This window comes from Cetorhinus maximus, chromosome 1 (assembly GCF_964194155.1).
Source record: "Cetorhinus maximus chromosome 1, sCetMax3.hap1.1, whole genome shotgun sequence".
NCBI lineage: Eukaryota > Metazoa > Chordata > Chondrichthyes > Lamniformes > Cetorhinidae > Cetorhinus > Cetorhinus maximus.
The window spans coordinates 236324051-236336514 of record NC_135879.1 but is presented as its reverse complement, the minus strand read 5'-3'; the positions used below and the strand labels follow the sequence as shown (position 1 = coordinate 236336514).

At 44.6% G+C, this 12464-nt stretch overlaps 1 protein-coding gene across 1 annotated transcript in view; it reads right to left on the bottom strand.

Annotated features, from left to right (window-relative positions):
* LOC144688041 (dedicator of cytokinesis protein 2-like) overlaps positions 1–12464 on the bottom strand; it is a 1154257-nt gene that overhangs the window by 979236 nt on the left and 162557 nt on the right. Inside the window, exon 6 of the mRNA XM_078554696.1 lies at positions 1443–1591. Within this exon, the coding sequence (XP_078410822.1) occupies positions 1443–1591 (149 nt within the window). The remainder of the gene's footprint in view (positions 1–1442; positions 1592–12464) is intronic.

Below are 12464 nucleotides of genomic sequence, written 5' to 3'. Positions count from 1 at the left end.
ACAACAAATGACAATGATTTCATAGTTATCATTAGACTTCTAATTCCAGATGTTTCATTGAATTCAAATTCCACCATCTTCCATGACAGGATTTGAACCCAGGTCCCCAGAGCTTCATCCTGGGTCATCTGGAGTATTAACCCAGTGACAATACCACTATGCCACCACCTCCCCATCTCTTCTTCCTAAACTGTGTTCCCTAGTTCTAGTCTCCCCCCACAAGTGGAAACAACCTCGTGGTATCTACCCTGTCTGTGGTGTTTTTATAATAATATAAAACGCACTAATCACTCATAAGGGGTTGTGCAAACACATTGTGGGTTCATTTATTGAGACTAGGCACATGGGAACATTTATACAGAGCTATAAAGCCTGAACACACCAACAGCAGATGTGTGTGTCTGCTCTACTGAAATCAAAAGCGAAACTAAAACTGGATCGCATGACAGACTTCTTTCTAGTGGTGTCATACTGCAATCCCTTGAAGGCATATTGCAACACTGTCAAGTCCCCTCAGGGTCTTATATTTTTTTAATAAGATCACCTCTCATTCTTCTAAATTCCAATGGGTATAGGACCAAACTACTCAACCTTTCTTCATAGGATAAGCCATTCATCTGGAGAGTCAAGTGAACCTTCTCTGTACTCCAATTATTCTCAACTAAAGAGACCAAAACTGTACACAGTATTCCAGATGTGCCTCACTAATGCCCTGTACAGCTGCAGTAAAGCTCCCCTACTTTTATATTCCGTTACCCTGATCTATATTTATCATGAAAAGAGAAGATTGAGGGGTGACCTAAGGGATCTTTAAAATTAAAGTCTAGGAATAGGGTATCGAGCCAGGCCATTTAGGAGAGAAGTTAGGAAAGGCTTCTTCATGCAAAAGACAGCCCAGAGTGTGGAACTCTCTGAAGAGAAGCAATAGGTGTGACCTCAATTCATCATTTTAAACAGAGAGGGATAGATTTTTTCTAGCCATGGGTATATATAAAAGGATATGGAGCCAAGGCAGGTGGATGTATTTAAGATACAAATGAACCATGATCAGATTGAATGGCAGAACAGGTTTGAGTGACCTACTCCGGTTCCTATAGCAGTTTGTTACAACTGCAGTTAAGTGTTACCCGCATTGGTGTGGGGCTGATCAGGTAAGGGTGGCAGGTTGTCGTCCCTTAAAGGACTTCAATGAACCAATTGGGGTTTTAGTGACAATCCGACAGTTTCATGATCGTTTTTACTAAGGACAGTTTTTATTATTTTCAAAATATGGTAAACAGAATTCAAATTCTGCCATAGTGGGGTAATGAACACACATTCTCAGGCCCCTCGATTGTGAGCAATAACATAACCAGTACATTACTTTACCCTTAAAGGTGAGCTCAATTCACTCCGATGCATCGAACAAGCCATAACTGTGAAAATACAGACTCGAAACGTACTTGTTGCCAAAGTCCATTTTTGTGGTGACTTCTTGCTTCAGTTCTTTGAGTTCATCCTGCGGTAGCGTTCCTGACAGGAGTTGGGATCTCCTCTCCATCAAGTCGCACATCATCGAGGTAACTTGCCGAAACTTGGAAACCTGACCAGTCTGAAATAAGTCCAAAAAAATATTAAGAGTTAATGGATGTTTTTGTGACTGGATATATGATTGGCCCACCTGCCACCATTAAAAGTGGGCACCCTTGTCTTGAGTTTTTCAAGCCCCAATTTCTAGAGGGATAGGAGTGAAAATTAGAGAAGTTGTTCTCAACTTTTATCAAACCTTCCTGAGACCCTACTTGAAGTACTGTATACAGTTCAGGTCATTATATTATGAAAAGGACGTAGAAGGTGCAAAAGAATTTATGAGGATGAGACCCAGAACTGCAATGTTACACCTCTTGTGATATAATTTTAAGACAGAATATGCTAATGAGTAAGTAGCCAGGATGAGACTTTATGTCATTATAGGGGCAGATTGGTCACAGGTCAATTCATGATATGTTACATGATATAATACTCCTGTAACAATAGCCCAGGTTTTGCACTGGTAATGATGGTGAAACTGTCAGTATTTACCCTCATTGTTCCACTGAAACTTACAGAACTTTATGGAGTCTGCCCATGTGTAAAAGAATGCAGAAGTCCAGAGTTACTCTCAGTGTTTCCCTGCTCCTTCAGAAAGCAAATTGTTAAGGTCACCCAGACTGCAACCCCTAAGCAATCAATGAATTGAAGAAAACTTTGACTTTTATGCTGTTCGTCCCACTGTTAAAAGCCCATGGAAAAGTTACACCTGTGGGATGTTCATAATTACTGCTAAATATCCTCACTGGCCCTGAAAAGCTAATTTCATTTTGTGGAATGTCAAATTTCTCCATAATAATAAATCCTTCCACATTTTTTGATTTTTTTTTTTAAGTTTGTGATTAAGGCCAACTGGGGATGGACAATAAATACAATGCCCATTATGAGGGGTATAGACAGAGTAAATGCGATTAGGCGCTTTCCACTTAGATTAGGAGAGATAAACACGAGATAAACACATGGCTTTAGGGTGAAAGGGGAAAGGTTTAGGGGGAACATTAGGGGGAACTTCTTCACTCAGAGAGTGGTGAGAATGTGGAACAAGCTATCATCTGACGTGGTCAATGCGGGCTCACTCTTAAGTTTTAAGAATAAATTGGATAGATACATGGATGGGAGAGGTCTGGAGGGTTATGGACTAGGTGCAGGTCAATGGGACTAGCGGAATAATATTTCGGCACAGACTAGAAGGGCCAAATGGCCTGTTTTTCTGTGCTGTAGTGTTCTATGGTTCTATCCCATGAACAAAAAAAGATTAGCTTCTATCTTAACTCAGTCATAATTATTTATTTAGCTCTGAAAATTTAGGTTAATAGTGAGGGATAATCAATACTTTTAACTTCCTGATTTACTGTCTGTGAGAATTTGTCAATATGACTGGCTCACTCTGCTACTGACATCACTGCTGCCGGATGTCTGGAGATCCCCTCGACTCGGTGTCAGATTTAAACAGCTGTCAGGGAAGGAAAATCCCGCACCACAGAGATCCCAGTAGCTTTCTTTGAGGTCAGTGGCGAGTGCTTTTTGCTTTGTGAAATCCAGTCCAATAAAGCAGTCCAAAAAGACAGAGCATCCCTTAAGTTAATGACTGTCACAGCACGCAAAATCCGTTTCATTTAAATATTTCTCTCCACAGAAGCGAATCCGAAATGCAGATCCACTTGCATTAGTGTCATCTCATGAAGAAAAAGTCAGAATTGCAAATTACCTCAAAAAATTTTCTTCTCGCATTGACTGCGAGGCAAAAGTTATAATTAAGCTCTTAGCACTAATTAAGCTGGTATTCATGTCTCAGTATGTCATTCTGCTGTAATCAGTTATTACAGAATAGGGCAGCTGCAGTCTCTGAAACACTTCTCCCTACTAATTCTCACATTACATTTTTAATTGGCCTTTTTGTGAAGAAGCACTTGAGGGGCTGTAAATTTCATTATTTTTTTTTTAAAAAAAGGCTTTCTTTCTCATGTCGATAATTTAGAAATCATGCACAACAAAGGAAGTGATGATGTTAAGTGATAAAAACTCAGTGGCCTTCCACAGCTCACTGTAGGTGAATTATTATTGCTTGCTTCTGGCGTTGTTATATTATCTGATGTGGTTAACCTGTTCAAGATAACGGATTTCTTTTCCCCCCCCCTCTTCGGAATAATCTTTGTCAATCCTCGTTCGAATCGAAACCTGGATGATTGGCCGTTTTCGAACCACCCATTTCATTAGCTTTTGTTGGGTGCTAATCTGGTTAATAGCCTTTAATTAAGCAATGAAAACCTTGCCCCTTTTAAAAATTCTGTGGTCCATCACATCCTGACATTGATTAGATGAAGAACCTGGAGAAGCAATGGTGGTGGTGTAGTGGTAATGCCACTGGACCAGTAATCCAAAGGGGTCAGGATAAAGTCCTGGGGGCTATGGGTTCAAATCCCACCATGGCAGCTGGTGGAATTTAAATTCAGTTAATAAATCTGGAATTAAGAAGCTAGTCTGAGAGATGCTGATTGTCATTAAAAACCCACCTTATTCACTAAAGGAAGGAAGTCTGCCTTACATGTGTAACTCCAGACACACAGCAATGTGGTTGACTCTGTCTCAGTTGTAGCAAACTGCTACAAAGCCCAAAAATAACCGATGGATCACCTGGCGCTGGAAATGACAATGGCAATCCCAGTCCTGTTGACCCTGGAACGTGTGCCTTACAAACATCTGGGGGCTTGTGCAAACATTGGGAGAGCTGAGCTGTCTCACAGACTAGCCAAGCAACAGACACCATCACTACCCCTGGGTATGTCCTATCCCCACCAACAAGACAGACCCAGCAGAGGTGGTGGCACAGTGGTATATAGTTGGGAGCAGGTGGCCTGAGGAGTTCTCAACATCGGTTCTGGACCCTATGAAGTATCAGGGCATCAGGTCAAACCTCCTGCAGTCCCCACTCATGCCCCAGCTGATGAATCAGAGCTCCTCCATGTTAAACACCACTTGGAGGAAGCACTGATGAAGAGCACAGAGTGTGTACTCTGGGTGAGAGTCTTCAATGTCCACCACCAATAGTGGCTCGGTAGCACCACTACAGATGGGACCAGCTGAGCTAGACTGGGTGTTTGGCAGGTGGTGAGGGAAGCAACAAGAGGGGAGAAAACTACCTGACCTCATCTTCACCAAACTACCTGTTGTAGATGCATCTGTCTATGATGGTATTGGTAGGAGTGACCATCGCACAATGTGGAGACAAAGTTCTGTCTTCGCATTGAGGATCCACTGCACCATGTTGTGTGGCACTACCACTGTGCTAAATGGGATAGATTTCAAACAGATCCAGCAACTCAAAACTGGGCATCCATCAACAGGGAGCAGAATTGCATACAAACACAATCTGTAAGCTCATGCCTGGCATATCCCCCACTCATTACCATCAAACCTGGGGATCAAACCTGGTTCAGTGAAAAATGCAGGAGCAGGACCAGGCATACCTAAAAATGAACCATACCTAAAAATGAAAAGTCAACCTGGTGAACATATAACACAGGACTACTTGTGTGCCAAACAGTGAAAGCAGTATGCAATAGACAAAGCTAAGCAATTCCACAGATCAGATCTAAACGCTGCAGTCCTGCCACATCCAGTCGTGAGTGATAGTGGACAATTAAACAATTCACTGGAGGAGGAGGCTCCACAAATATCCCCATCCTCAATGATGGGGGAGCCCAGCACATTAGTGCAAACAGCAAAGCTGAAATATTTCCAACCATCTTCAGCCAGAAGTACCAATTGGATGATCCACCTCGGCCTCCTCCGGAGGTCCCCAGCATCACAGATGCCAGTCTTCAGCCAATTCAATTCACTCTTTGCGATATCAAGAAATGGCTGAAGGCACTGGATACTGCAAAGGCTATGGGCCCTGACAATATTCTGGCAATTGTACTGAATTGTGCTCTAGAACTTGCTGCACCCCTAGCTAAGCTGTTCCAGTACAGCTACAACCCTGGCGTCTACCAGACCATGTGGAAAATTGCCCAGATATGTCCTGTCCACAAAAAAAGGTAGACAAATCCGACCTGGCCAGTTGCCATCCCATCAGTCTACACTTGATCATCAGTACAGAGATAGAAGGGGTCATTGACAATACTATCAAGCAGCTTTTACTCAGCAATAACCTGCTCACTGATGCTCAGTATGGGTTCCACCAGAGCCACTCAGCTCCTGATCTCATTACAGCCTTGATACAAACATGGACAAAAGAGCTGAACTCAAGAGGTGTGGTGAGAGTGACTGCCCTTGACATCGAGGCAGCATTTGACTGAGTGTGGCATCAAGGAGCCCTAGCAAAACTGGTGTCAGTGGGAATCAGGGGGAAAACTCTCTGCTGGTTGGAGTCATACCTAGCACAAAGGAAGGTGGTTGTGGTTATTGGAGGTCAATCATCTCAGTCCCAGGACATCACTGCAGGAGTTCCTCAGGGCAGTGTCCTCGGCCCAACCATCTCCAGCTGCTTCACCAGTGACCTTTCATAGAGTCATAGAGGTCTGCAGCACCGAAAAAGGCCCTTCGGCCCATCGAGTCTGCGTCAGTCAAACAAGTACCTAACTATTCTAATCCCATTTTCCAGCGCTAGGCCCATAGCCTTGTATGCCATGACATCACAAGTGCACATCCAAATGCTTCTTAAATGTTATGAGGGTTTATGCCTCTACCACCTTTTCAGGCACTGAGTTCCAGATTCCCACCACCCTTGGGTGAAAAAATATTTTCCTCACATCCCCTTTAAACTTCCTACCCCTTACCTTAAATCTATGCCTCCGGGTTATTGATCCCTCCGCCAAAGGGAAAAGTTCCTTCCTGTCTACCCTATCTATGCCCCACATAATTTTATACACCTCAATCATGTCCCCTCTCAATTTCCCCTGCTCCAGGGGAATTAATCCTAGTCTATCCAATCTCTTCTCATAACTAAAACTCTCCAGCCCAGGCAACATCCTGGTAAATCTCCTCCGCACTCTCTCTAGTGCAATCACATCTTTCCTATAATGCGGATTCCAGAACTGAACGCAATACTCTAACTGTGGCCTCAGCATTTTATACAGTTCCAACATGACCTCCCTGCTCTTATATTCTATGCCTCGGCTAGTAAAGGCAAGTATCTCATAGGCCTTCTTAACCACCTTATCTACCTGTCCTGCTACCTTAAGGGACCGGTGAACATGCGCACCAAGGTCCCTCGGACCCTCGGTACTTCCCAGGTTCCTACCATTCATTGTGTGTTCTCGTGCCTTGTTTGTCCTGCCCAAGTGCATCACCTCACATTTATCCGGATTAAATTCCATTTGCCACTGATCAGCCCATATGACCAGCCCATCTATATCCTCCTGTAATCTAAGGCTATCCTCCTCACTATTTATCACCCCGCCAATTTTCGTGTCATCCACGAACTTACTGATCAACCCTCCTACATTCAAGTCTAAATTGTTTATATATACCACAAACAGCAAGGGACCCAACACCTGTGGAACCCCACTGGGCACAGGCATCCAGTCACAAAAACACCCCTCGACCATCACCCTCTGCTTCCTGCCACTCAGCCATTCTGGATCCAAATTGCCATGGATCCAATGGGCTCTTACCTTCGTTATCAGCCTCTCATGTGGGACCTTGTCAAAAGCTTTGCCCTCATCTACACACCTGATCACCTCTTCAAAAAATTCAATCAAATCGGTCAGACATGACCCCTCCCCTTAACAAAACCATGCTGACTGTCCTTGATTAATCCCTGCCTCTCAAAGTGTAGATTAATTCTGTCCCTCAGCATTGCTTCCAATAGTTTCCCCACCACTGAGGTTAGATTTCTCCACCACTGAGGACTCTATCATAAGGTGGGGATGTTCGTTGATGATTGCACAAAGCTCAGCACCATTGCGACTCCTCAGATACTGAAGCCGTCTGTGCCTGTATGCAGCAAGACCTGGGCAGCATTCAACCTTGGGCTGATAAGTGACAAGCAACATTCACACCACACAAGTGCCAGGCAATGACCATCTCCAACCAGAGAGAATCCAACCATCTCCCCTTAACATTCAATGGCATTACTATCACTGAACCCCCAACTATCAACATCCTGGGGGGTTACCATTGACCAGAAGCTGAACTAGACTAGCCATATAAATACTGTGGCCATAAGAGCAGGTCAAAGGCTAGGGATTCTGTGAAGAGTAACTCACCTCCTGACCAAAACCGGTCCAGCATGTACAAAGCACAAGTCAGGAGTGCAATGGAACACTCATCACTTGCCTGGATGAGTGCAGCTCCAACAATACTCATGGAGCTCGATACCACCCAGGACAAAGCAGCCTACTTAACTGGCACCCCATTCGCCACCTTAAACATCCACTCCCTCTACCACCAATGCACGGTGTGGACCATCTACAAGATGCACTGCAACAACTCACCGAGGATCCTTTGACAGCACCTTCCAAACTCGTGACCTCTACCACCTAGAGGAACAAGGGCAGCAATTGGAGGGAGCACCATCACCCAAGCTTCCCTCCAAGTCACAGACCATCCTGACTTGGAACTATGGCAGGGATTTTCCACTCCATTTGTGGGCGTCATAGCGGGCAGGAGTGGAAAATATCAGGCGATCACAAAAATCGGTTTCACAATGTCGTAAAACCGGTTTGTGATCGTCCGTTCCTCCTGTCAATGGCGGGCTGACTTTCCCGCCACTGCATGTCGGGAGTTAAATTCAATACATTAGCATTTCATTATTCACCCTGCTCTCCGGAATCATCCTCCCCGTGCTGGATCATGAGCTCACATCAGCGTGGTTACACACCGACGCCTTTCACTAACGTACGTAAGTGACGTGCACCTGGCGACCTGCAGTTCGCTTGGGACTTCGAGGTTTGTTTACCTAACTTGCTTTAGGCAACACTTATGGTCATCAGTGCCAGGCTTTGCAGGCAGCACCACATTGCTTTTAGGGGGGGTTCATGGGCAAATGTCTACCTACCAGACCAGCCGTGGCTTCTCAACGGCTGCAAGGCTATGGCTTACTTGGGGAAGGAGGGTATCCCAGGTTCTGTGTGGGGAAAATGTTGATCTGTGCAAGTGGCCTGAAGGTGGTAAGGGCTGAGGAGGCAGTCTCCGGAGGAGGTGAGGCCAGATGGGGATGTGAGGGTGTATGTGAGAGAATGAGTGGTGATGTCCCATGAGCTGACAGTGAGTGAGTTGCCTGTGAATGTGTGATGGGTTTGTGAGTGTGTGAGTTTAGAGCGATGAGATGGTTAACTTAACCTGGAAGAACGGATGAGATCATTCATCCTTTTTCTGCACTGGATGGCCAACCTCTCCTGTGCAGCATTGGCACTGACCACCACTGTCACTGCCTCGCAAGCTGGTAGTGGTGAGGTTGCTGGACCTCCTGCGGCCAGAGGATGGGGAGGTGGAGGACATCATGGCGGGCCTCCGAAAGACATTCCAGTGACGGGTCAGTGAACTCTTCTTGGCTTTTGGGGTCGTTTCTTCACTGGAGCAGTCCTGGGCTGCAGGCATTGAGAGCTGTCTGGGCAGCTGCAGTTTAGATATGGCAACCCGGGGTGAGGAAACAGTGAGGTCAAGGCGTGGTGGGCGATTCAGAGGCCATCCGCCGGCGATGCGGCGTATTTCCTGTGGCTGCATATTAAATGAGGCGGGAAGTGTTCAAAGCAGCGCAAAAAAACACCCTCGGGGCTGGCGGGAAAAATGTCTGTTTTTAGGCCCGCCACCGCACTTGGTGCAATTCAGGGAAAATTCCGCCTGATGTCACCTTGCCTTCACTGTCACTGGGTCAAAATCCTGGAGCTCCCTCCCTAACAGCACTGTGGGTGTACCTACACCACATGGACTGCAGCAGTTTAAGAAGGCAGCTCACAGAACGGCAATTAGGGATGGGCAATAAAAGTGATGGCCTAGCCAGTGACACCCACATCCCATAAAGGAATAAAGAAAAAAGGTTAAGGGGACATTTAATAAAGGCGTTCAAAATCTTGACGTGTTTGGATAGAGTAAATGAGGAGAAACTATTTTCCCCTAGCAGGAGAGTCCATAACGATATGGACACCAGATTTAAGCTAATTGGGCTCGAGAACCAGAGGACAGAATGAGGAGATTTTTTTTTTTCACGGGATGAGTTATTATGATCAAATGCACTATCTACAAGTATAGTGGATTCTTATTCATTAGTAACTTTCAAAAGGAAATTAGATAAATATTTGAAGGGCAGCAGCTTGCAGGGATATGGGAAAAGAGTAGGTGATTAGGATGGTTTGTTGGCCCTTCCAAAAGATCCAGTACAGACAGGCACAAAGGGCCGAGAGGCTTCCTCCTGTGTTGTAAGTTCTATGATTTTAAATGCCTCTTTTCCTTCGATCTCGTGATAAGAGGTCCCTTCATCACCTTGCTGCCTGGGACGCCTGCCATTGATAGAAGTTTGGTTCAGCTGCAGCTCTATAAAGAACCTTCTGGAAGAACTAGATCAGGTTTGCCAAGGTTGATCTACTTTTTTGGAAATCAAGTTCGGCTGTTTCGAATTAAAGTTGCTTTTTTTGGTAGCTCAGAACCTCCGTTCTGGTCATGTGGTGTGACCTGCATCATTAATCTTGTATGTCTGCAAACCCATGAGAAATAGAAATTTTTCTACGAGGACAATAGCCACTTCACAGTTGGCCTTAGGCTGTGGAGCGTAATACTCACAAGATGAAAATTGGCATAATTGGATGCTATTGGAGACTGATGAAGTGAAAAACCTCTTTATATCCCCAGCTGTAGCAAGGCTCTATTAAATTAATTTGACAGAGTCCCGATTTAGTTACAAACTTAGCCCAAATTACAAAACACTTATTTGACCACTAAATGAGGCTCATGCACAATAAATGGGAATAAGGCATATGGAATGCTCTCCTTCATTGGCAGAGGTATAGAATATAAAAGTAAGGATATAATGTTGGAATTGTATAAAACACTGGCAAGGCCACAACTGGAGTATTGTGTGCAGTTCTGGTCACCACATTACAGGAAGGACTTAATAGCTCTGGAGAGAGTGCAGAGGAGGTTTACAAGAATGTTGCCAGGGTTAGAAAAGTGTAGCTACGAGGAGAGATTGGATAGGTTGGGGTTATTTTCCTTAGAACAAAGAAGGCTGAGAGGTGACTTGATTGAGGTGTACAAAATTATGAAGGGAATAGATAGAGTGGACAGGATAAAATTGTTTCCCTTGGTGGAGAATTCTAGAACCAGGGGACATAGATTCAAGATAAGTGGCAGAAGGTGTAGGGGGAACAAGAGGAAGAACTTTTTTACGCAGAGAGTAGTGGATGTCTGGAATTTGCTGCCCAAGTTGGTAGTAGAGGCAGAAACTCGAAACTCTTGTTAAAAGTACCTGGATCTGCACCTTAAGTGCTGTAAGCTGCAGGGCTATGGGCCGGGTGCAGGAAGGTGGGATTAGAAAGGGAACCTGGGTGTCCTTGGGCTGGCATGGACAAGATGGGCTGAATAGCCTCCTTCTGTGCTGTAACTTTTCTAAAGTTCTATAGTTCTATGCTCTGAAAGGTCAGGAGGATTCTCGGGGTGTAGGAAATCCAACAGTCGCCCATATCAGGGATAAGACATACCACTGTTACAGAGTAAAGGATGTCCTCTTTTGTATCTAGCCACAGTTATACTCTATCAGTATTTGATGGTGGTGGTCCTGTACCATTAATGTGCTGGGCCAGCAAGAAACTAAGTTCCAAAACTAAAAGTGGCCATTCTTTTTTTGATTGCATTCTGCACAGTTAGATCTTTCTATGTATGAATATGTATACACACTTTGTCACGTTTCAAACATGCAATTCATGTCACAGTTGAAATTTTACTTCACTCTTTGACCTGATTAGCTCCAATTTCACATAAAACAGCAACAAACCACATTTCAACAGGTAAAGCATCTACCGATCAGCAAACAACAGACAGAAATTAAAACTGAACTGCTGTTTAACCCGCACTTGTTTATTTATGTTTACGCGCAAAACAGTTCTTCTTGGGATCCGAATACATCATCCAACTCACCAAGGCTCCTTCGACAGCACCTTCAAAAACCACGACCTCTACCACCTAGAAGGTCAAGGGCAGCAGATGCATGGCGACAGCACCACCTGCAAGTTCCTCTCCAAGCCACACACCATCCTGATTTGGAAATATATCGCCATTCCTTCACTGTCGCTGGTTCAAAATCTTGGAACTCCTTCCCTAACAGCACTGTGGGTGTACCTACACCATAGGGACTGCAGCAGTTCAAGAAGACAGCTTACCACCACCTTCTCAAGAGCAATTAGGCATGAGCAATAAAATTGCTGGCCTAGCCAGCGACAGCCACATCCTGTGAAACAATATTTTTAAAAATCCATGTTTTCAAATCCTTCCCTATCTGTGTAACCACTCCTAGCCCTACCAATCTCCGACATCTCTGCGCTCTTCCAATACTGGTCTCTTGCGCCTCCTGATTTTCACCACTCTACCATTGGTGGCCATACCTACAACTGCCTGAACCCTAACATCTGGAATTCCCTCCCTCAACCTCTCCACTTCTACCTCACTCTTTTCCTTTAAGATGCCCTTAAAACCTATCTCTTTGGCCAAACTTCGTCCTAATACCTGCTTATGTAACCCAGTGTCAAGTGCTCCTGGATGGATGGCAATAGATGTTTTACTGTGTTTAAATGCTATGCAAATGTAAGTTGGTGATGTTTTTGTTGATGTATAAACAATAAGTTTGGGAAGGACTGTAAGATTACGTTTGGAAGGAGATTCTGAATAAAAAATTGTTGGAACCATATCTTCCAGGACAATACCTACTTTTAAAATATGGAAGAGCATTGCATTACTTGGAC